This window comes from Phocoena sinus, chromosome 8 (genome assembly GCF_008692025.1).
Source record: "Phocoena sinus isolate mPhoSin1 chromosome 8, mPhoSin1.pri, whole genome shotgun sequence".
Taxonomy (NCBI): domain Eukaryota; kingdom Metazoa; phylum Chordata; class Mammalia; order Artiodactyla; family Phocoenidae; genus Phocoena; species Phocoena sinus.
The window spans coordinates 57,646,017-57,671,910 of NC_045770.1; the positions used below are offsets into that span (position 1 = coordinate 57,646,017).

The following is a 25,894-nucleotide window of genomic DNA, read 5'->3' on the forward strand; positions in this document are numbered from 1 at the left end:
AAATTTCTTTTTGCAGAGGGAAAAAGCAAGAGTTCTGAGTAATACTAGACCAAAAGCCAGGAGATCTAGGATTGGTCATGACCACTTTCTCCATTTCATTAATTTGGATAATTTCAAACAGATAAATTCCCTCTGGACCTTAGTCATCTCATCTTTAAAACAAGTTGTACTGGAATTCAGCAGTTCTCAACCTGGGATACACTTCAGAAAGACACACACATGCACATACATGAACACACACATATATACACATATGCCAACGTCCCTTTTCAGATCTACTGAACCCAAAACCTGAGGATGGGATGCCAGCATGTAAATTTTTATAATGCCATAGGAATTCTAATGAATACTCCTAGATAAGACCACTACAATGGATAAATTCAAAGGTCCTTTCTAGCTCTAATATTCTAGAAGTCTGACTCCCAATTTCCAGTCTCTTCTCTCCTCTATGCTGTTGCCAAAGTAATCTTACTAAAGCAGTATCTGTGACAGAAGGCAAGGCAAATCTAAGAAATTTGGAGAGTTATTCACTATGTGGGAAAATGAGGGCGATGAGGATGGTTTTAAAGTGTCAAGCCTGGGAAGCCTGAGATTATGATCGCAAATCACCACCAACAAAAGAGAGTAACTGGGAAGGAAAAGCAGTCTGAAAGATGAGGGCATGGTAGACATTTTGCTTTATTTAGTTACCATCGGCATCCAAAACTTCCTCCTGTTTGGGGGAATGACCCGTTCTGTGCAGTTTTGCTGAGACTAGGGAAGCTGAATCAGAGAGATAGCCTTCCCCCTGCCCCGAGGCAGCCAGAACATGAAATATGACCTAGGCTCGGCCACATGGCCACTCCTCTCTGAACTTTGAATCTTCAGGGGATGACACAAAGGCATATTGACAAGTTTAGAATTACTCACAGGAACGGAGACAGTAGGTGTCCAACCACAGTGGGTCCCTTGGGGGTTGGGGTAGAGGGGGGAGTGTCCCTACCGTGGTGATGGTGGCCACGCCAGATTGTTCCTAAGGCACGAACTTGGCCGTAGTGCCTGCTGCCTGGCCTTCCTAGGTTACAACCCATTTTCCACAATCCAGCTTGCCAGCCTTCCTGTCAACTCTCTATATCCTTTGAGTAAATGTCTTTTTTTCCTTAAATTACTCACAATTTCTGTTGTTTGTAACAAAGTAGTCTGAGACACTGGTTTGTTGTTTTTAAAATGTCACCTGAAGGGACTTCCCTGGTGGTGCAGTGGTTGAGAATCCACCTGCCAGTGCAGGGGACACGGGTTCGATCCCCGATCCGGGAAGATCCCACATGCCGCGCAGCAGCTAAGCCCGAGTGCCACAACTACTGAGCCTGCGCTCTAGAGCCCGCGAGCCACAACTACTGAGTCCATGTGCCACAACTACTGAAGCCCGCAGGCTCTAGTGCTCACGTGCCTCAACTCCTGAGCCCACGTGCTGCAACTACTGAAGCCCACGCGCCTAGAGCCCACGCTCCGGAACAAGAGAAGCCACTGCAATGAGAAGCCTGTGCTCCACAACGAAGAGTAGCCCCTGCTCGCCACAACTAGAGAAAGCCTGCGCGCAGCAATGAAGAACCAATATGAAACCATCTGAGAAGCTTAGTCTGACAGCCTAAAGTAGAAGAAGCCCAAGTTGCATGTGTTGCTTTTTCCCGAATCCCTCACCTGTACCACAGTCCACCCAGGGAAGAAGGACTTACAGGCTTACTCGAATGCAGTCACTGAGGATGCCAACTGGAACAGGTCGTGGTGCAGCCACACCTACAGTGCTTCCTCTCCAGCTGTCTTTTCTCTGCCACTCCTGCCATACTTTCTGACGATTGCATCACTGCCAAAATTCCCTGCCATCCTTCTCATAGTGTGTCCCTAACTGGCACTCCATGGTCCATACCACCGCCATCACTTAGCTTTCCTCATCCACATCACTGCAAACCTACCCTCTTCCCTCCAGCTGGAGGCTCCAGCTACTTCCTGCTGGACTGAAAGACTCAAATGTGAAGCAAAGCTACTTGGTTTTGTTCCACGTGGAGACAGGCTGTTCCTCCCTGTGAGCCCCCAAACCCCTTTTTGCCAGCCCAGGCACTGAGTCCCTCCTGAGGCCTCAAACATCTAGGAAGGAGAAGGCTCAGTCCCTCAGACCCCACCAACCCCAACCCTCCTTTGCCCTGCTCATCTCTCCTGGTGGCCTCTTCTCCCTGTACTCTTCCTCCCTCAAGCCAGATTTCTCCTTGTGATTTGGCCCCCCTCCCTTTTGCTTTAAAGGTTCTTGCTACATTCTTACTGTCACTCATCTTCAGTTCCTTCCCTTTTGTTTCGGGGAAGAAGTAGTTCTTTTTGCAAAGCTCATCCTTCTACCTGTCATCTTTCCAGCCTCCTCCAGATTCTTTCCAAATGCTCTACAAATACAAATAAGACTTGATTCCTGCCCCCCTCAAGGTCACAGCCTAACAGAGAGGCAAAACTATACGTAAATAATTATCACAGAAAAAAAGAGACAATTACAACAGAATTACAAGCTCTAAAGCTGAGACACATACAAGGTGCGATGGAAACAGAGAGCAAAGCTGGTAGGGAGGGGGCAGTAGGAAAAGTTTCCCAGAGGAGGAGACATGTGAGCTCTGTTTTGGACGATGAGGAAGAGTTCACTAGGTAGACACAGGAAAGGCATTCCAGACAGAGGGAAAACAAGAGCAGAAGCACAAACGTATGAAAGTTCAGGATCTGTGTGGAACTAATGAGGAATTTGATGTGGCTAGAACACTGTGTTGGACATGAGGCTAGAAAATTGGAGAAGAAAAGGAACTAGAATTTATTGAGCAACTACCACGTGCTAGGCACATGCCCAGCAGTAATCCATCTATCTCATTTAAACCTAAAGTAACCCTGTGAGCTGAGTATATTATTATCTCCATATTACAGAGAAATAAATTCAGGCTGTTGGGGGACCTTTAAAGTTTAATATTTGGACCAAGGGAGTGTTAGGTATAGATTGTATTTTATAAGGATACCTCTCAATCTTATGATTACCAGTGAGGAATAAAAATAATCTAAGCAGACTTCATCCCACCTCCATGGAGTTGAGATGTCATTGGAGAAAGTATAGTGCACTTAACATTCATATATTCAACAAGTATCTAGAGAGCACCTACTATGTGGCAGGATAATATAGGTGCTGAGAGTTCAGGAGTGAACAAGGAAGGCAAGGTGTGGATGCTGGGCCAGCTTTGGTGGGACCAGCTTTAGGTACAGTATTTGGCACATTCTAGATGCTGCGGAATGAAAGAATGTTATACCCTTAGTTATGTCTTTAGTGTTTAGCAAGGTTCAAAGAGCAGTGCATTGCCAAAAAAGAAAAAAAAATCTGTTTAACCAACAAGCACGTTGGTGGAAAAAAATAATTCTTTAATTTCTTTAAACTTCCCCCTCTAGATACCTATAAATCCACCTAAAATCCACAGCTGGTTTCACTCTCTCTCTTTCGCTCTCTGCACCTCCCTCCCATCCCCTTGGTCTTGCTTCCTCTCTTCCCTACCCTCAGGCTCTGGCCCAAGATTCCAAGCAAAGAATTCCCTCTTTTATTTGGTTGTTCTTCTCTTAAGGCAATAGAGGTGGCTCTAAGAAATCCTTTTGGTTCAACATATACAGAATAAGGAAATAAATGGCCCTTCTTAACTCCACTTCAGAGTGAGACACCTAAAAGGCAAAACTTTGGGGTCCATTGGGAGCCCAGATAGGTCAAATTTCTGGGACACAGAACAGGTGGAGCAGGGTGGAGAGAATATGTGGAGAGGCAAACAGAAAATATACAGCACATTTTCCATCTAGCCCTGCCTTCTTCTATTTTCTATCTTGCAGCCAGAATGAATGATCTTTCTAAAGTATGAATCTGGGGGGCATAGAGGTGGAGGCAGAATTAGATGAAGGTGATCAAAGAGTATAAACTTCTACTTATAAGGTAAATAAGTACTAGGGATGTAATGTACTACTTGATTAATGTAATTAACACTGTCGTATGTTACATATGAAAGTTGTTAAAGAGAGTAAACCCTAAGAGTTCTCACCACAGAAAAAAATTTCTTTTTTTGAAATTTTGTATCTATATGAGATAAGGGATGTTCCCTGAACTTATTGTGATAATCATTTCACGTTGTATGTAAGTCAAATCACTATGCTGCACACCTGAAACTTATACAGTGTTGTATGTGAATTCAATCTCAATAAAACTGGAAAAAAAATATAAAGCATGAATCTAAAAAATAATGATAGTAAAAGACAAACTTTTCTCCGCTATTATTGATAACCTTTTACAGTATAATAACATGTCTTATTCTAGTCTCTCTGTTTTTCTCATCTCATCAAAGAAATCCTTCTGCTACCTTCACTTTTTCTGGACCAAGTGTCCCAGAAGGAGGGGCTCATGGCCCTACTCCAGGAAAAGAGTGGGAAGGAGCAAAAACCCTCATTTTGTTATAAATAAATGGGTGGATAGTAATTCTGACCAGAATGAAAAATTTGCCTCTGCTTTGTTCTGGATGTTCAATTGCTCTCCTGTAAAATAGGTATCAGAAAGCCCAAGGGGGAGGGGTAGAGTTGGAGGACACTGGGGTTCAGGACTACAACTTCAAATTCATCTGTCCTTAGACTCGAATTTGGCCGAGAGGGACAATGGATTATGTACTCATATCACTGTCCAATTCTTCTGAACCCAAACTAGCTGGAGACAAGAGGCAGTGCTCTAAGGATCGGTTTCTTTCCATGTGAAATAAGAACAAAGAGAGAATGGAGGAGTACAATTCCTCAATTATTCTGAAAGTAGAAAAAAAAATTTGCCTCAGAGAGAGTACTGTGATGGGAGCAGAAGAAAAAGTCAGGGGGGCTACAAAAGAGCTTCAAAAGATTGACTTCCGGTGGTTTGAATAGAAACAGATATGAGATGCATTTAGCTGGAGGCCGAGAACAGAGAGCATGATCTCCCAAGTTCCTTCGTCCTGAAGGAGGATAGGACTCTATACCGATCCACCAGTGACCAGCTGATTGGTTCTCTTCTAGAATGGTCATTGTTCCACAGTTCTTTGTTTACTAGGCTCTGGGCTCTGCTATCTCCGTCCGGGAGAAAAGCCAGGTCTCCCGGGATTGTGATGTCGCTGAGCGACCACCAGGGGGCAAACCAAGACTACTGAGCTCTCCCCACCATCTCTTCCACCCAGTTTCCATGGAGCCAAACTCGGAATGTCAGAGCTGGAATCTGCTTTAGAAACCATCCAAGGCTTCTGATCAAACATCTTTCTTTATAGGGAAGAAAACCAAGGCCTAAAGAAAAGAAATCATTTGTCAAGGCCACATAGTGAATTAATGGTAAAGTCGGAACCAGAAACTAAGTCTACTGGCTATTCCAGTCCTATACGTGTTCTACCACACCAAGCCTTCTCCTGTCTCATATTTAATTCTAGAATACACTGGTTTTTAATAACATCCTTTCCATAAAAAGGACTTGTCTCTCTAATTAGATTGTAAATCCTTGGGGCCAGGGACCATGTTTTGCCCAACATTGTACATCTTCTCCTTCAGAACCTAGCATATGGCACTGTAGGCAGCCTATGCCCCTGGAGGCAGCCTATGCCCAATACCAGATGCAGGATTTCAACAGATATTGTGAAACTGCTATGTGGTAGGCCCAGCAATGGTTTCTGAGAACACAGAGATGAAAATATATTGTCCCTGTCCACAAGGAGCTCACTATCTAGAGGAGAAGGCAGATATGTCAACAAATGACTATAATTCAGGAGATGAGTTTTTAACAGTGGTGTAGACAAAGTGAAGCACAAGAAGAAGAAGTGACTACCTGGATGGAATACAAAATTGGGTCCTAAGGAAGAATGAGAACTCATCAAAGACAGGGAATGGGAATTCTAAATAGAAGGAATAGTAGAATAAGCTGACACACAGAGACATGAAGATATGGTGTGTCAGGTGAAAACGATTGGTTTTGAGTAACTGGAGCTTAGTATATATAAGAAGCTGGACTGGGGATGGAGTAGCAAATAAGGCTAGGAATGAAGTCTGAGGTCAGCTGTAAAGTTGATGTCTATTCATTCACTCATTCATTCTACAGACAGTAAGTACCCCCATGTGCCATGCGGCACTGTTGTAGGTTGTGAGATGATAATAAAAGTGAGAGCAGTAATAATAATGATGAAAATACAAGCGTGGTTGAATTCTGAGGATTTGGAGTCTTGAGTTTAGGGTCCATTCCTCACAGGAATCAGATAATCCAGATATCTTCCATTTATTTTCATTTATTAAAAATATATTCAGTAAGCCCCTTCTATGTGCTAGGCACTGTTCTACCAACTAGGAATAAAACAGAGATCAAGAATTAGGGTCCATGGGACTTCCCTGGTGGTGCAGTGGTTAAGAATCTGCCTGCCAATTCAGGGGACACGGGTTCGAGCCCTGGTCCAGGAAGATCCCACACGCCGCAGAGCACTTAAGCCCCTGTGCCACAACTACTCAGCCTGCGCTCTAGAGCCCGCGAGCCACAACTACTGAAGCCCGCGTGCCTAGAGCCCATGCTCCACAACAAGAGAAGCCACCGCAGTGAGAAGCCCGGGTACCACAATGAAGAGTAGCCCCTGCCCGCTGCAACTAGAGAAAGCCTGCGTGCAGCAACGAAGACCCAACGCAGCCCAACAAATTAATTAATTAATTAAAAAAAAAAAAAAAGCATTACGGTCCAGGCTGTTATAGAGCTTACACTGCTCATGGCAGAGGCAGATAATATAATAATGAAGAAATACATTGCAGATAATGATGTGACACAACGGAAACAAAATAAGGCAATATGATAGAAAATGATGGGAAGGGGACATCATTAGACAGGTTGCACAAAGGAAACCTCACTGAGGAAGTGACATCTGAGCTGAATATACTGCCAGCTGGGGAAAAAAAGCTGAGGGAAGAGTATTCCAAGCAGGAGAAACTTCCAGGCCAAAGACCCTGCCAAGGGTCCAGGCAGCTTGGTGTACCCAGGAACAGAAAGAAAGCCAATGTACTAGAACCTTGCAGGCCCCAGCAGGCTGGTCTACAGTTAGAGGGCAGGCAGAGGCCAGGTCATGGAGGGGTTTTCAAAATATGACAAAAGGTTTAGATTTTATTCTAAGTGCAATGGAGAGGTTTTAAGCAAGAAGGTGACACTGAATGATTTACATTTTTAAAAGATAACTCTGGTGGTTCCTCACTCTACCTTTGGGTGGATCCAGTGCCTGCCACTGTCTGGCTATAGAACCCAAGTCGTGTGGCACTGTTTACTGGTGCTCTAGCTACATCTTCACAGACCTATGGAAAGAAGTCTCTGAGGACAAACTGCTTTTCAAAAGTCCCCCTGAGCTTGGAGGAGGTAGGAACAGAAGATCCATTCTCCTTGGTGCTTGGTTAGTGATGACGCCAGCAGTGGAGGAGGCGTCTGGTCGGTTGCAAAGCTTAGGACCTGGACGAAGGATGCTCCCACTCCATGTCTTCCATTGAAGACACTTTGTCCCCACTCAGTTTCGCTCATGAGGGCTCTGTGAAATTAAGGGCTATGTGCTCCCCCATCCTGCTTTCCTGATACCTCCTCCATCAGAATCTCTGTGTGCAGGCTGTCCTGGGAAGAGATGGCCCACTGACGGAGGAAAAAAAAGGACTTAGGAATATTCACATAGCCACATAAGTACCCATACAAATAAATATGGGTGAGCCTCATGTTCATTCTACAAACATTTATTTAGGCCAACTACATGCACAATATCTGGAGATCCAAATGAACATGTCCTAAAATAACGGTAGGTCTTAAATAAATATGTTTTACATGGATGAATAACTCTGACCTGGCTGAAGAGTAGAAGTGGAGTGGGGACTGTTCACTTTACAAATAATATCAACTTTAACAGCTCCCATAAATAAGACTCTCCTCTTAACATATCTAAATTGGACACAACTTTCAAGAGTCAATTTGTTCACCCTTTTCAGGGCATCACATAAAGGCAATGTGCTAGAGTTGGCTTATAAGGGCTTGGGAGAGCCCAGTGGTAAATTTTCAGGAATTTTGCAAGCTGATTGTTAAACTCGATCGTTACTAAACAGTAACTTATATAAATTTACAGTTAAATAATTTATATTTAAAACATTCAAAGTATTGCCTCCTAATTATTTTATTACATTTTACTATCAATGTTCTTGAAGTTATTTACATTTATTGTATCTGTATGATGGAAGCACTGCATAATGGTGTCCTACTGTGCATCTCAACTCCACATCCAATGACGTCCCTCAGTAGCCTGAAATTGGCCCTGATGGGAATATTTACACCATGGAAATTGGCAAATGCTATAAACCAGGGGTTTTTTCCCTTGGAGAACTTGTTGTTAAACATTTATCAGCATACCACTGTTGTAGTATGTATTATGTAGTCCTCTTATATTGATTCTTATATGGTAAATCTGCTTTTAGAATCTTACTTACAGAACTAAGTTGACTGAATTAAGAAAACTTTCCTTGACTCTGATCTCTATGGTCCTTATTGCTATATTAATTTTACATAATCAAGCAGCCTGCAGTCCAGGAGGAGGCCTGTTGTCCACAAATAACAAGTCACAAAAGGACTGTCTGAAAGAATAAGAATTCTGTTCAACAAACCTTTATTTAGCAGCTACTATGTACAAAACTGTGTGCTGAAAGCTAGGGAGGATATTAGACAAATAACAGTGAATGTTCTCACTTTAGAGGAGGTGACATAAAACCTTTGGTGATACAGTACGACAAGGGCTATAATGGAGATACAGAAGCATGGAGGAAAGAAGGCCATTAGAGAGACTTCAGCGAGAACCTCAGCTATAAGCATCAGTGTCTGTCTTGTTCTCCACTGTATCCCTAGCACCTAGTACTGTGCCCAGCACAGGGTTGGCTCTCAATAACTATTGGATGAATGAAGGAGGTTACCTTGATCCTGGAAAAATAAGCCAGACAGATAAGAGTGGGTAGAGGGAGGTGTTAGAAAAAAACATACTGTGCAGAGGCGTAGGGAGAAAAGAGCTCAGCACATCTGAAGAGAGAGAAAATTTAATGTGGCATGAGGGGTCCAGGGGCCAGAACTGGTAAAGATGAGAGTACGGAAGAGTTCTCTGCCTCACATCTCTGTAGAGATCTCAGAAGACCAAAGGACTTGGCTTGTTCTGTGCAGCCCTGAGGGCAGAGCTAAGAGCAAGGAGGGGAATCTCAGAGAATCAGATTTCAGTTAAAGAGCTTTCTAACAGAGCTGTCCAACAGTGCAATGGGCCACCTAGGAAGGCTGTGAGCAAGTTCCCTAAGGCAGAAGCAAGCAGGTGCCAGACAAACTTGGTGCAACAAATTGCTATGGGTAATTTTTTTTCCTGACTAGATTTTGGAAAAATTTATCAAATCTCCTTTTTAAAAGGATATTAGATAATATATGGACAACCATCCTCAACAGCAATTCTACAGATGACACAGAAACTTTCCTCAAGAGCTTGTTTCTTATGTCAATCACTGATTAAAGCTGAGGGCAATAGGGGTGCTGAAGCCTCTCCCGTGAGAGAATAATATCGCCGAGGTCTTCGTTCCTTCATGAAGCAATTATTTACCCAGTATCTTTGTGTATCAGGGACTTTGCTAAATGCTGGAAATATAGATATAAATGAAAACAAACAAACCCTGCCCTCAGAGTGCAGGGTAGAAATGCAAATATTTACGCTTACACAGTTAAAATACAAATTTTTGCTATTTGCTAAAATTTTTGCTACCAAAAATTCACTTTGCCTGAGGGACTCAGAGAAGGCCTGAGAGAGAAATGACTCAGAGCTGACTTTTGAAAAGTAAAACAAAATTCACTAGATGAAGGAGGAGAAAGATAGTCCAGGCAGAAGGAAAACATATACAAAGCTATGGGGATGTGAAAATGCACGGCCAGTTTGGGAGGCGAGTGGCTGGTGAAAGTATAGGGGAGGTGGCAAAGCCAAAAAATGTGTGGTCTTGAATCCAATGCTAATGATTTTGGATTAGAATCCATAAATGACAGGAAGTCAGTAATGTTTTATCCTGTTATGTATTTAATAAACTTTTTATTTTGGAAGGGTTTTAGATTGACAGAAAAGTTGCAAAGATAGTACAGCGTTTTTATTTAAGAACCATAGATCTTTCACCCTGTTTCCCCCAATGTTATCATCTTACATAGGCATGGCACATTTGTCAAGACTAAGAAACCAATGTTGGTACATTACTATAAACTAAAGTATGGACTTTATTCACCAGTTTTCCCACTAATGTCCTTTTACTGACCCAGAATCCAATCCAGGATATCACATTGCACTTAATGTTATATATTTTTTATTTCCAATAATGGGTTTTAAGTGGGAAAATGATGTGATCAGATTTGTCAGTAGAAATGATCAACATAATCCTTATGGCAGGTGTGAAGAAAATAGATTGGAGGAGCCATGCTAGGGGCAGAAGACTTGCGAAGAGGCTATTAAGAAAGTCCAGTAGGGGATGAAGATGGCCTGAGCTCTGAGGACAATAAGGATGGAGAGGAGTGTTGAGACCTTTTTTGTCTCATGGTAGAGACCTTTCCTGAAGTAGAATGGACAGGATGTAAGGGAGGCCAATCTCAATCCACCTCTTTTACCTAAGACATGAATATATGTGTATAGCAGACTTTAAACAAAGATGGAGAAAGGAAAAGAGCTCTGTCCCAAGTCCTTGGGATGAGGTTATTTCTGCAATTAAACACTAAAATGGGAGTTCCCTGGAGGTCCAGTGGTAGAACTCGGCACTTTCACTGCCAAGGGCGAGGGTTCAATCTCTGGTCAGGGAACTAAGATCCCACAAGCCTCACGCAGAGTGGCCAAAAAAAGGGGAGGGGGGAGGGAGGACGCAATTAAACACTAAATTTAACTCTGAGTTCCCTGAAAGCCTAAGCAAAAAGGGAAACTCAAGGGAGAGGAAGTGGCTGGCCATGTTGGAGAAGGAGGAATTAAGCTTGAAGGGCACCCAGGGGCAGATCATGTTTGTCTCTATTTCGGAGGGCCCTGGGGAAGCTCTGTTTCCGGGATCACTGGTTCCTCCAGTGCTCTCTGTTCTTGGAGAGCATGGAGGCAACACAGTAGATGTGGAGCACAGCCATAGCCCAGGAAGTTATCTTTACAGACACAGTCAGAAGTGCTTCAACCTGGAAATGTGATTCCCTACCAGAGTGGGATGTGATTCAACATCCCATCTTCTCTCTTATTCCTCCCGGTCTTCTCCCCTCCAACATTCACTGGAGTTCCCAGCAGCTCTGCAAGAGAAGCTGGGCATGAAGCTGAGGTCCAAATTGGGGGTGGATGAACTTACAAAAGATGTCCAAGCTAGGGAGAGAGCCAGGACAAGGGCCCTGCCCTTTTTTTTTTTTTTTTTGCGGTACGCGGGCCTCTCACTGTTGTGGCCTCTCCCATTGTGGATGGAGCACAGGCTCCGAACGCGCAGGCTCAGCGGCCATGGCTCACGGGCCCAGCCGCTCCGCGGCATGTGGGATCTTCCCGGACCGGGGTACGAACCCGCGTCCCCTGCATCGGCAGGCGGACTCTCAACCACTGCGCCACCAGGGAAGCCCAGCCCTGCCCTTTTGAGTTCAGATTTTGAGTGTTTCTTATCTGGACAGAGCTGGTGGTTCTCTTCTTAGGTCCTATTAATTCATACACTCATTCAGCACGAGGTATGGAGCACCAACCATGGGCTGGGGTGGGAAGCTCTAGGCTTTGCCCTCCCAGAACTCACCTTCTGGTAAGAAAGACAACACTTTGACAAAAAGCTCTTACTCAAGAGGACTGAGTATGACAAACACTCTCAGAGAGGTGCAGGCCTCACCTGCAGAGGCAAAGGAGAGATTGTGTCCTGCTTCAGGACTGGGAGGGGGTAGCAGAGGAAGACTCCCAAAGTAAGGACCAAGGATCCCTCTGGGCTGGATTTCAGCTTGGGCATATGGTGTCTGTGGGTTCGGGGGGTAACTGGTAAGAGCATTCCAGGCTCCTGGAATTAGGCCCCCTTCCTTTTGAGATCTGAGTGCTTTGACGTTCATTATCTCATTTCATGTTCGAAATAATTGCGGGAAGACATTAAAATATCAAAAGATACTAAGATCCCAATTTTAGTATCGGGATCTGGGAAACAGACTCAGGTGGAGTGGCCAAGTCCACAAACAGAATTAAGAACAGCAAGTGTCCCGATTTCATCCAGAGGCGGAGTTCCGTGCACGCACCGCCGAGTTCCCTAACCTGAGCGCCTCTCGGTTCCTCAGCCCGCTTCCCCTCCCCGACTCGACATCTCATCCTTCCCCACCCCTAGTTCCCACCTGAAGCCTAACTGGGTTCGGTCCTCCTGCACTCTGGGCGCCGCGGGGAGTCAGGGGTTAAAACCCGTGGCCCGGGTGGCTCCTTCCCCCTCCCCAGCCCCCTCGCCTCCTCTCGGCGCCGCGCCTGGAGCGTCTGTCCCAGAGACCAGCTCTAGAGAGGAGGGGGAAAAGTGGGCCTGTTTCTCGGGTGGCCAATCCACCGAGCCCGCGGTGCCCCAGAGGAGGCGCCAGCGCTAGGCCAGCGCCAGGCCGGGGCTGCCTGCTTCCCGCGGCAAAGTACAAATGCGCCCGAGCGCGGCGCCTGGCGCCCTTGGCGTGCACAGCCGGCCCGCGCGCAGCCTTCCCCCGCGGCCGCCGCGCCATCGCCGCCGCCGGTACCGCCACCCCGCCGGGCCCCAGGACCCCGCGGCCCGACCCCGAGCCCAGCGAGCAGAGGGCGCCTGCCGCTTCTAGCCCGCACGCCCGGAACAGCCCGCCGGTCCCGCGCGCCTCGCCCAGCGCTGCGCGCTCGGTGGACCCCTGTCCTCTCCTGTCTTTCTTCTCCCCCCCTCCCTCTCACCTTCTCCTTTGCTTTAATCGCTTTCCCCTCTTGCATACCTTCCTCTATCCCTCCATCTCTTTCCTTCCGTTCTCTTTCCACCTTCCTCTTATTCCCACCTTGGACCTCCCTTTTTGTCCTCACCACCTTCTTCTCGACCCTTCTCTGAATCTCCACTGTAGCAGCCGCCCTCCCTGGGTCTGTGCATTGCTTTGTGGCGCTGTGCCTCAGTGACCCCCTCATCTCACTTTCTCCCGACTCCCCCTCCCGGCTCAGCGCCTGGGGGCCTGGCCCTGGGAAAGGAAGGATGGTTCCCGAGGTAAGGGTCCTCTCCTCCTTGCTGGGACTCGCGCTGCTCTGGTTCCCCTTGGACTCCCACGCACGAGCCCGTAAGTAACGGGTGGGTGTGCTGGATGGCAGAAGAGGGATGGGAGACCCGGGATGCGCGGGAAAGTGCCAGGACTTGGGACCCCAGACTGTTCTGACAGCCATCCAGGGAGCACCTGTACCGGGAGGGTAGAGACTTCTCTGCGGACCAGTATGGGCTCATGAGTCTGGGAGACTGGGGGGAACTTGGCAAGACTCAGAGCCAAGGGGGCTGCAGCCATGGACCCGAAGAAGAGGGAACTGAGAGCAGTGGGAGAGAGGGCAGGGCGCTGTGCTTTTTGTGGGGGAGGGGCTATGCTTATTCCTAGTAGAGAGTCTGGTATGTTTGGCTGCAAGGGTGTGATGAAGACGAAGAGGCTATTGCATTTAAAGAGAGCCAGTGGAAAGAAAGAAGAGCTAACTAGGAGAACTTTCCCATTGCTTTTCTCTTTTGATGCTCACAACACTCCCATGAGGTGGGTATTATCATTTGCATTTTACAGATGAGAAAACTTAGGCTGAGAGAAGAAACGCGCTCACGTTTACAGAGGTAGTGAGCTATCCAAAGTCAGGACTCTCCAGTTCCAAATCCTATGCCTTTTCCCCCTGTGTCCCACAGCATGTGGAAGGAACCCTGATTTGGAGTTGTGAGACACTGGGAGGTAGCAGGGCACAGTGAGCTAGACCAGGGTCTTCACTATCCCAGATCTGTTGAATACCAGCTGGTAGGAGGGAGGCATGGAGGGCATGTCTCGGAGCCTCAGTTTGCTAATCTATAAAATGGGAGTGAAAAATCCTAGGACTGTTCTGAGGATTAAATTCAAGAAAACATGGAAAGCAACCAGCACCAGCAACTAGCTGGTCCATGGTAGGTTCTTGAAAAACATGTTCCCTAATTCATGCTTTTCCACTTAGATACAGCGTAACTGCAAACAGTTTATATAATCTCTCTGAACCTCAGTTTCCTCACTGTTTCCACAATAGGCTGGTGGACCTCCTCCCCACCTTCTGCCAATCTCTTGCAACGCTGTGAGGGTGGAAAACAAAACCAAAGATTCTCTTAAAAAGAAGGAAGGAGCTTAGTTCAAACCCTGACATACCCAATAAAGAAACCGAGACCCAGGGCAGTGGTCTGCTCCAGGTTACACAGGGCGGAGCCCAGGATGAAACCCCAGTTTCCCAGCCTAGAGCTCTTTTCTGTCCACAGCTCAGCTCCCCCATCTCTGCCTTCTTTTGCACATGACTTTCTGGAGCCGGCAGTGCTGGATTTTGTTTCATTCTTGTCTCTGATCATGAGGGCAGGCTGCATGTCTGGTCGTCTCTGGGCTGCCAGCAGCATGAGACTCATAGAAGTCCTTAGTAACAAGTCCTGAAAAGAGCCCAGGGTTGGTTCAAGTCCTGGCTCTGCCTCTTAGTAGCTGTGTGACTTTTCGTAAGTGACAACTTCTCTGAGCCTCAATTTCTGCATCTGTCTAAGACCCATACTCACCTGGAACCCGAACACTTCATGGGAGGATTAAAGGAGGTGACTGTGTTAAGTGCCCAGCACAATGCCTACTACTCAATCAACGTCTCCTCCCCCTCCTGGAGCCCTGGAGGTTTCCTCCTAGTACCTTCCTGTTGTTTCTTAAAAACGACTTAGCACAGGATGCCCTCCATGCCTGCTTCCCTTCCACTTGGCACATGGCTCTTAACCCCCAAGGCTTTTCTCCAAATTTCGTTGCCCTGGTTGTGTCTTAGAAAGATGTCCTAGAATCAGATCTTTCTGCAGATTGCTCATGTCCTACCCACACCTCTCCTTCTTGCCTCCCACAGTTTGTCAGCCCTCTACAGCCTTGCTTAGGTCACACCTCTTCCAGCAAACTCTCCCTGCCACCTGATGCACACTGATCTCCCCTCCTCTGTGCCTCCACTGGCCTTCGGGCCATGTTTCTCACTAGGTGCTGCCAGCATTCCATCTCCCCTAGTCTGGAGCCTAGTTCCAACGTGCAAGAAAAACCTCAGAGCCGAACTGTTGAGTTAATGTGAGGTGGACCGGTAGTCAGAGGGGTGTAAGATTCTGGGATGTCAAAGCCAGAAGAACGTTTGAAAATCTTCTACCCCTCGATGTACCAATCCTTATAGTTAAACTGAAGCCCAGAAAGGGGGAGTGACTTGCCCAAAGTCACACAGCAAATTTATTAAAGCAAAGAACAGAGATCTGGATCCTAGTCTCCGATTTGTCACTTACTGGTTGTGTGAATTAGGACAAATCACTTTCCTTCTCTGAGCCTCATTCTGTGTAGTGCTAACAACCTATGAATCTAGAAACAATCCTATAGTCATTTGCCGAGGTCTTATTTGAAGTTCTCCTGTGAAGACCCTCGTCTTAGTTTAGTAAGTTCAGTTAGTAAGATCTCGGGCCTGTTATAGATATGAAGTCTCCTGGTGGCATCTTAGGTGCTTTCAGAAGTGATACCGACAGATGGAAATTCTCAAGCCCGTGTGGTGTCTGACTCCTGAGGTGGCCCAGTCCTGCAGAATGCCTAGGTCCTGTGAACATGCGTGGCAGCTTGCTCCTTATTTAAAGCACAAGGGTATTCAAACAAAGGTTATTCTATCCTTGGCTCTATTTCCAGCCACAGATTGAGCCTTTATCCTAGCCCAAACTGAATCTCAACTCCAGCCACAGGCTGAGGCCTAATCCTCAAACACTACCATAGATCAAACCCCTATTCCATTCCCAGCTAGGGCCCTTAGCCAGGGTGGGATCCCTGACCTGGTCACTGACCAGTACTGTTGCCAGTCCCAGGCTGAGCCGCATGCGTACATGATGTCAGTCGCTTTGGGCACCCATCCCTCCCTTCTGTCTGTGGAACAAGAACCTGCCTAGTACCTTGACTCCCTTTCCAGTGCTCTTTCTCCTATGTCAGCTCCTCTTCTTTGTGCTCTTTCCTTACTAATTGTGCCCTCCACACCCCCCTTTCAGGTGTCCAGCACACTTCTGCTTTCTCATCTCTCCCTCCAGCCAATCCTGATTTCAGGGGAGAGTTATCAGGTAAAAACATCGGCTGCTCTATTCTATCTCCAAGGGTTATATATACTATGGGAATCAAAGTTTTTGTTCCCAGGTGACAAAACCCCAGACCCCATAGGCAGAGATGGGGCGGGAAGGGAGCTCCTATGGTATGATATGGTACAGAGGGCAAACTTGGAATTAGAAGGTCAGGGCTCCAGCCCTGGCTCTGCCACCAATTCCAACTGTGACCTGGGGCAAGTTGCCTTTCTCTGCCCCTGAGATTTCCCCAGCTGTAAAGTGAGATGGTTGGAGTCAAATAGATAATCATTGAGGACCATTCCAGCTTTAACATCCCATGAATCTAAGACTCTAAGACCCAAAGATGCTGTTGCCTTGGTTCTGAGTCTGCTCTGACCTTTGGAAAAGGGAGTTGGGAGAGTATGGGTCTGCAGCCTGGTACTCCTGCCCTGCCAGGGAGGGGTGGATAGATAGACTGATTCTCAGACACCAAGAGAAAGTGCCTAGAGGGCCTGGCACAGTGAGTACAGAGGGCTGACATCTGGCTCCAGTCAGGCCCCTCTCTGGGTCTGTCTAGGAGGTTCTGCACCTCCTCTCTCCCACCAGTAGAGGTCTCTGTCTCACTCACTGGCTTGCAGGCTGCCGAGCCGAGCAGGGCAGCAGCTGTGCAGTTGCTCCAGCTGTTGCACCTGTTCCAGGACTGGCCTCTCAAGTTCCCCCAGCCGCTGGCCACGGTGCCAGGCTCTGGGAGAGGGACCTTGAATCCCTTGGACTCCCAAAGAAGAGGACTGGCATGAGAGCAGTGCTGCTGGGAGGTGCAATGCCGAGATCATTGCAGGCATCCCCCTGCCTCTGGGCAGGATCCCATCCCAGAGAAGCCTGTTCCACACTCTTCTGTTGCAGTCAGGATTCTTCCTTGTGTCTCAGCTAAATCCTTTTGTTTGCAATTTAAAGCCATTTCTTCTGATCCTGTCTCTTAGGGTATGGGTTTTCCTATAATCAGCCTCCACCTACCCAGATCTGAAGACTGGCATTGGAGTTCATGCTGGCAAAAATCAATGACCTTAGACAAGTCCCAATCCCTTTCTGGGACTCAGTGTCCACATCTGTAAAATAGGGGATTGGACATCATCTCTCAATCCCTAACTTTCTAAGATTCTGTAAATCTATAAATGTATATGTCCAAGGCAGAATGGAATGTAAATAGGGTCTTCTATGCCCCCTGACATTTGCCAGGCAACAGAGCTGCCTTTCCTGGTTTGATGACTCTCCTTTGAGGTCCTTCTATGCTCCTGAACATCTGCCATGTGCCAGATACGAATTCAGCTTCAGGGAAGTGAGGGCCCTTTCCCTAGGTTGCACAGCTCAGCCACTGAGGAGCGAGGTTTTTACTTCTGATTCCCTTAGGAGACCTCCCCCATCGAGTGTCAGTGACCAGAGCAGAGCTTATGTCTCAGAGGGGAGCAAGTTTGTTTGTGTGAAAAGGAAGCTATACATAAATAAAGTATGGCTGATTGGGCACGAGGGAAAAGATGTGAACGTTCTCACATTCCCTCGCAGGCTGGCTCTCTCTAAGGTTTTTCCTGAGTTCTCTCAGGCTGGGGACAGGCCAGCCACAATTCCAGCCCCAGCTCCACCTGGTGCCATTTTCGTGGTCTTATCCAGCCTCTCCTGCAGCCCAGAAGTTTCTTTCTTGTCGTTTCTGTCGCTTTTTGGAAGAATTCCCAGCCACACTACCCACTCCTGACTACTATAAGAGACCTTTATCGTAGCATGAGGGTTTCAAGGCAGAACGTGCATTGACCTTGGATGGGGCAGTTTGGGAATTTTGACTTACACGTAAAGATCATGGAATCGCTCAGCTGCATACCTCCCCAGGCTCCTGGCCTTTTTGTACATGGTGTTTGGTTTGGTGGGTAATTTGGGAGTTCAGATGATGGGAGACGGAAAGGGGAGGTCAAAGGCTAATTCCCGTTAGGTGGCAAGATCAAAGTGCCTTAAGGGATTTGGCTCTCATGTCACATCATGAATTTCCCTTTTTGTTAAAGCAAGAGGTTTCCAGGATTAAGGACCAGCAAGCACCTCCTCTTCCAGAACCTCCCTCAACTCCATTCTTTCATCATGCATTCATTTATCAAGTGCCAACTATGTAGCCTCTGCACAGAACACGGGAGATACAAAAATGAATGAGATCTGGTCCTTGCTCTCAAGAAACTCAGTTTAGTAAGGAAGAGGAATCCATTCAATAAGTATTTCTAATCTAGTATGATGAAAATTGTGACAGAGGGCTGAACTCAGTTCTGTGGGACCCCACAGGAAGGACTGGCCAGTGGCCCGGAAGGTTTGGGTGGCTTCACGGGGTGACATCTAAACAGACTTTGGAAGAATGAGGAGTTGGTCAAACGTTGGAGATGGGGGATCACATTCCAGGTGGAAGAAACAGCGTGTGTAAAGGCACAGAAGCCTGAAGGAGTGTGGGTGGGGGCTGGATGGGGGGAGTGAGAAATTTAGCAAGAGGAGGTGAGGCTTAAAAAAGGGCCACCACCGAGAGTTCTGCTGGAAAAGCAAGTGGAAGCCTGCTCGTGACAGGCTGGGGTGACGTGATAACGTTTTGACAGATACCAGAGTCTGTCTGATAAATGTTGCTACCCTGAATTCAGATTAGGTCAACCCGTCTCTACCTTGTTAACTCCTTCAAGGTCCAGGTCAGGCACCTTCTCAGGGAAGTCTTCCCTCAAGCCCCCATGCTTCCACTATTTTAGAACTTGTCAACTGTATATATCATATCTATCTGTCTTCTTCATTAGGCTGTAAGCTCCTTGAGGGTGGGGAGGGTGTACGAGGCCCATAGACTTGATATACAAAATGCTCAATCAGTGAATGAATAGCAGGAACTAATGTTACTATTACTAATGATAATAATACATCAAAACTAATGACAATAACATTTACTGCCTGTTGTGCTAAGAACCCCACATTCACCTGGTTATTCAGGCCTGAAACCTCAATCCCATCCTTGACTGCCCTTTCACCCTCTCCACCCACATCCAGTCTGTCTGAAAGCCTACCTACTATACCTACTTAGTGTTCCTCAGATCTGTACTTTTGCCAATCAGCACTGCTCCTGCCTTGGTCCAGGCCAGCATTATCTCAAAACAGACGACTGTAACAGCCTCTCCCTGGTCTCTCTGCCTCCAGTCTTGCTCTCCAATCCATTCTCCATTCCTACAGCCGCAGTGTTGATTCTAAAATGAAAATGTGACCATGGGCACACCCCAGTTTAAGGCCTTTCTGTGGCTTTCCTTTGCCCTTGGGGATCTCAAGGTCCTTCATGAGCCTCTGCCTCTTTCTCCAGCCTGATCTCTGGCCTCTCATCCCTGCCTTCCCATTTTCTCCTCCAGCCTTTCTGACCACTTTCATGGCCGTATCCCAGCCCAGATCTGTGTAGGTAGAGGTGGTGTTGAGGGAGTCTGGCTTGTGAGTGGAGCTAGGAGAGTGCAGGGAACCACAGGAAGCAAGGTTGGTGAGGTTGAGACCTGGGAGATTTGACCTTAATGGCAGGCACCATGATGTTCATGCCCTAATAGAATTCTGGGAGTAGAAGGAATACCATGAGAAATGGACTGTTAGGGAAGTTTGGGGTCAGCACCCAGGTCTGCTTTTTGTCTGTTTTTAACCTACCATTTAATTGAGCATCTAATATGTGGCAGGCATTAGGCATATTACACATATTATTTGACTTAATTCTGCAATAACCCCCAAAGATTATTACTAATCTCATTGAACAGATATGGAAACGGAGGCCTGGAATGTTTAAATAGCTTGTCTAAATGCAGGCTGCAGATAAAAGCCAAATCCAGTTTGAACCCCAGCCTATTGGACTCTGAAGTCAGAGTTTGGGAACTACATACACACTGGGTAAGGGGTTTTGAGGGGTGTGAGACCTGTCCCACTTTAATTCTTCCTTGTCTCTCTAAAGCCTGGAACAGGGCCAATCGTCCTCCACAAACAAAAACTTCCTCCACGAATGTCTTTTTCCTGGGTTAGACATCACTGGCGGGGCACGTTAACTCCGAAAGTCCCCCGAGGGAAGACGCAGTTGGCCCCTCAGTTGGAGAAAGAGATGATGGGTGGGATGAGATATGGTGGCAAGGTGGAGAGAAGAAGCAGGGCAGGCCTCAGGCCAGGGCTGGAGTGGGAAGGCCACAGAGGACCAACAGAGAGTGGATGGGAAGGGAGGGCATATGAGAAACAGACTTTGCCTCCTTCTCCATGTCATCAGGATCGGCTGCCTGAACCTCATCCTAGCCCCCCTTGGAGCCCCTGAGAGCTTAGGTGTATGGGACCATCAACATAACCGAAATCATGGAAGCTTGAAATGATCGAATCTTAGAAGCAGAACATCCTACAACTCTAGAAGCTTTGTGTTCTAATGAAATGCAGAATCTTAGAAACCTAGAACCTTGGAATCTTAGAATTTTGAAATCATGGATTCAGAAACTATCTGTACAGTAAACCCGTGAAGATCCAAGTTCACCCCCACCCCTTATTTTGCAGATGGGAAACTGAGGCTCAGAGAAGGAAAGAAAGAGTCTTCTTCAACATCACACAGTGATTTAGTGGCATAAGGAGCTAGATCCCCTTCTACCAGCCACGTGCAAGGATGGGGCAAGGGCCAGGACTGTGGGGACGGAGGCAGCCTGAGGTCTTGGCAGTTCTTCCTCCTGCCTGGTTTTGGCGTGGCCTTGGGCACTCACCTCCCTAGAAGAAGAGGGAGCTCTGGGCAGTGCTTCTCACCTTGGAGGGCGTGGTGGGCCTGGGACTCCTGGGGTTGGGGGACGGCTTGCCAGGCCTCCACATTCTTAGCTGCTGCCAGGTCCGTCCTAGGCCAGGGCTGAGACGTTCTCTCTGTCTTCATGCTCTGAGCCGGCGGGGAGGGGGAGGGGTTGCCAGCTGGCACAGGGGCCGGGCTACAGGGCCGCCCCAGAGAAGGTGGGACAGGTTTTCTTCAGCAGCAAGCCTAAGACGTAAGGCCACATTGGTGTTGCAATGGCTCCCTTCTCTGGTGGGGGAGGGACTGAGGAAGAAAGACATTATTCAATCCTCGGAGCATTGGGCTGGCTCTGCCGAGCACCCCAGCTGGGTCTGTGTCCTGCCCTCTCTGCCAGCAGCGGCTGAGAGATAAACACAGCTCATTTGATACGGGCCAGCCGGGGCCTTGCTGGGAACGGGATCTGCTGTCTGATACCCCTCTAACCATGCGGGGCTGGAGAGTGGGTGGGGAGCAAACCAAGCCTTGGCCGTCCCAGTGGCCACTGAAGCACAGATTCTGAGGGCATCACGACCGTGGCCTCAAATCCTTGTTTTGGGGAGGCCCAAGAGGCAGAGCAGAAGCAGTGCAGGGACCCAGGGAGGCTGGTCTCAGCTTCTCACAAAGGAAACTTTCTAAAGGTTCGCAGTGGCCCTTAGCTCCTGCCCTCCGCTCCAGGCCATCCCCAGCACAGAGAGCGGACTCTGGCCTCGCGGGTGAGCTGCCCTTGCTACTGTACTGCTTTCGATGCCCTGTGATTCTGTGAGTTTAAACATCTAAGAGAATGATTCAGAAAGTGTGAGACTCTAGAAAGTGTGCAGGAGGAGGCATGAAAGGCAATCTCTAGATTCTAGACCAATAGGGGACCCAGAGAAAAAAATAGTGAATGGGGGATGGTGGCCCGGGGGACCGAGAGAATAAACCTCTAGGCCCTGAGTTTGAGCAAAAAGCCATGGCAGGTGAGGTGAACTAAAGGGATCTCCGCTTGGGAACCTGGGGTCCTGGGTTCAAATCAATAGGTGGGTGGCCTCAGGCAAGTCACTCAGTCTTTGTGATCCTCAGTTTTCTCATCTAGTTTTCTTATAATCATGGTAACGATCCCAATGACCCTGCAAAACTGACTTTATCCTCTTGAATCTTGAACAGATGATAACGTCCATCTTGCAGGGTCATTGTTACCATAATTATCATAATAATAGCATTCAACTAAGTGTCAGGAATGGGGCTAAGTAAGCACTTTCCAAGCATTATTCAATTTAATTCTCAAAACATTGATGTTAATAAGATAATGAAGTAATTTATGTAAATAGAATATCATCAACAAATGTTGGTTCCTTTCTCCAAATTTCAATCTCATTTAATTCAACACGTCTTTATGGATACTTAGCTTGTGCTGGGCCTCCCAGTTTCTCCCTGAAAGAGCTTAGATTATTCTTTGGATAATGGAGAGGCTTTTGTAGGAGTGATAGCCTCCCTTCTGGGTTGTAAAAATCTTCAGGTACCTGTATGGAGGAGGGCTGGCAAGGATAGGGCCAGAGGCAGAGGAACACAGCAAGGGGGCCTCAACGCCTGACCTGGAGCCCTTACCTGGGGCTAGGTGCTGAGCTGGTGAGAGGTGAGGACGTGAGTGTTCTAGACAGAGCTCGAAAGACTGGGCAATTGATGGGCTGTGGGAGGAGAGAAGGGGTGGAGGTCTCAAGAAAGAAGGATTGCAGGAGAGCTATCTGACCCACATAAGGAAATAAACTCTTCTAGTCATTCTTAGAAGCATTCATCTACATATTGACGACTGATGCGCAGATTACAAAAGTAATCGGGTGATGTGCAGTCACAGTACCAATGACTATTTTTAAGGATATTTAAAAGTCAGTTTCCTAACAACCTTTCACTAGGCAGCACTTTGTTTTCCCAATTCAGGCACTTTCCATCAGAGCTCAATGAGATATAGGGACGCGGTAGAGTATGAAAGCAAGAAAGCTGCTGTCGGTGGCTTTATTCGAAAGATAGGTCACATGGCCCAGAGAAGGGGTGTGTGTGTGTGTGTTCGCGCGCGTGTGTAGGCAGGGGAGCAGCAGAGGGCAAGGGAGGGGAGGGTGCAGAGACGTAGTAAATAAATAAGCAAAACGGGACAAAGGAAAAGGAAGCAAGTGTGATTATGAGGGCAGAAGGAGCACTGCCTTGCGAGTCAGGAGACTTTGGCTGTCATCCCTGCTTGATGACTGACTTACTGTGTGTTTTTCGAGGTGTAGTTTGGCCTCTCTGGGCCTCAGATCATTCATCTAATTATAATAACTAACATTTACACCACAATTTAAATCTGTAAAGCATGTTCACTGCTTAATCCCCTAACCACGCTGTGAGAGAAGTGTTAAGGTTCAGAGAGGGACAGTGACATGCCTAAAGTCACACAGCAAGTGTGTGGTCAAGCTGATATTCAAACTCAGACATTCTGGCCCTCTGACTAGGAGAGCACGTCCTGTGGATTCTCCTTCACTTGAGTGGTCCAGATGACATCCTTCCTAGAGCCAGAAAGAAGGAGGGATGAGGCAGGGACTTCAGGCTGGAGCCTCCTGGGACTGATAAAGCACTGGTTGGTTTGCCAGGCCCAGACATGTTCTGCCTCTTTCACGGGAAGAGGTATTCCCCCGGCGAGAGCTGGCACCCCTACCTGGAGCCCCAGGGCCTGATGTACTGCCTGCGCTGTACTTGCTCCGAGGTAGGTTCCTCTGGCCACCTGTGACAGGTATGTCTGGGAGACCTCCAGTGCAGGCACCCTGGAGGGAGGGAGGACAGCCTGACTCTGAGGGTCAGGGGCACTCTGGAACTGGGCCCCCTAGAATCGTGCTCTGTCAGCAGCAACTGAGGGACTTGGGGCCACACCACTTCACTACTGGGTATCTAATACATAGGCATAGATGCCTACTGTGCGCCTCCCAGAGATAAATCACACAGTGGGTCAGTAGCTGGGCTGGGATGAGGACCCAGGCCTCCCATCTCTCATCCAGCCTTCTTTCCTGCTGGTGCCAGCCTCCCTGTGCCCATGCAGCAGAAGACAGCCTTCCTGACCTGACCTCCTAATCCTTCCTTTCCTCGGGCTATCTCCTCCAGCCACCTCTCTTGCCACCCTGCCTTAGGATGCGTTCTCCCAACACCACTGGTCCAAGTATTTATTCTTTGCAGCTTCACCCAAATGCCACCTCCACCAGGAGCCTTACTTGATCCCTCAGCTGGAAGTATTTTCTTCTGGGAGGCCACATAAGTTTCTCTGTCCCTTTCTCCTGATCACTGTTGGCCAAGTAAAATGGTTGTCTGTGTCTGTTAGTTACTGCCTCGCCTAGATGGAGCCCTGGGAGCAGGTCTTCCTAGGCATTCACTCATGCCCATTTCGGGGTCCTGCAGAAGGCTATACCAACTGGGGCAGAGACCAGATCTTCTGTTAACCTCTGACTCCCCCCAGTCCACCCCAACCCAGCACCCTCCACAGGCCCTTGTACAGTCAACTGGGTGGAATAAATGAGACCCCCATGTGGCCCAGAATCCCCAGGCCAGGTATGGGGTTAGAGGATGGCAAAGGAGGGAGTGATTTAGAACAGGGGTCCCCAACCCACGGTACCGGTCCGCGGCCTGTTAGGAACTGGGCCGCACAGCAGGAGGTGAGCAGTGGGCGAGTGAAGCCTCATCTGCGGCTCACGTTACCGCCTGAACCATCCCCCCATTGCTCGCATTACCACCTGAATTACTATTCCCGCCCCCCACCCTGCCCCGTCCGTCCGTAGAAAAATTGTCTTCCACAGAACCGGTCCCTGGCACCAAAAAAGTTGGGGACCGCTGATTTAGGAGGCTTGAACCCCCTCGGCCCTGGCTCAGCTGCCCAGTCTCATTGGTGTGAAGTCTGCAGCTCTCTCTGTCCAGGGGAGGTGCTGAGGGGAGGGAGTACCTAGCTCCCAGCTGGAGCCAGCCCCTTAGCTCCTCTCTTTCCCTGCACAGCCAAGGCTGTGAGAGCCTCCCTTGTTAAAACAATCCTCAGGGTGGGAGCAGAGAAGAGCTTCTGAGGAAACACTGGGACATGGAGGCAGGGTGGGCCAGCCCCTCTCCTGACTCTGACCACTGGGGTCTCACTCCTCCTGGGGTCTTTCCCTCTGACTCCCCACTGCTTCTGCCATGCTGGCCCCTGGTCGAACCTGATGCCAGTGGGAGCACAACCCCCCATCCCTGCTTCCCCTTGGTTTTCCTTAGCACATCTGAGGCCAATCAGCTTTTTCAGAAAGAACTTTGTGAAATATAGCCAAAAAACAGGAAGGAAACCATAACAGAAAATTCCAGACATATCATGCGGTCCAGTTGACAAAGTCCAAGTTTTGTGATCCAGTGGAGCTAATTCATTTCTCCCTCCCCAGAGTTCACACATACACAATTTCCTCACCCCAAGGGGATGCAGCCGGCATCCCCCCAATACGCCCTGAATCCCTTCCTTCTCTCCATCATCACTGCTCCCCCCTAATCTAAGCCACCTTCCTCTCTCACCGAGGCTGCTATGTGAGCATCCCATGAGGTCTCCCTGTACCCCTTTCTAATCTGTCCTCCGCACAGCAGCTAGAAGGATCTTTTCTGAACAAAAAACTAATCACGTCATTCAAAAATCTCTTAAAACCCTCCAGTAGCCTCTCGTTGCACCTAAAGTAAAATTCAAATTGCCTGCTGTGGGCGCTACGTGATATGACTCTGCCTTATTCTCCAACCTCATTTCCTACCTGCACCAACACTTCA

The 25,894-nt window shown here is 48.0% G+C and overlaps 1 protein-coding gene across 2 annotated transcripts in view; it reads left to right on the plus strand.

The window, feature by feature from the left end:
* The first annotated feature begins 13,063 nt into the window (after window positions 1-13,063).
* The window catches only part of CHRDL2 (chordin like 2), a 31,288-nt gene continuing 18,457 nt past the window's right edge, over window positions 13,064-25,894 (plus strand). The window contains exons 1-2 of one of the 2 annotated variants that reach the window (XM_032640581.1): window positions 13,064-13,324; window positions 23,731-23,843. In XM_032640581.1, coding sequence (XP_032496472.1) covers window positions 13,243-13,324; window positions 23,731-23,843 — 195 coding nt within the window. In that variant the 5' untranslated portion in view covers window positions 13,064-13,242. The remainder of the gene's footprint in view (window positions 13,325-23,730; window positions 23,844-25,894) is intronic. The other variant, XM_032640580.1, reaches the window with a different exon arrangement.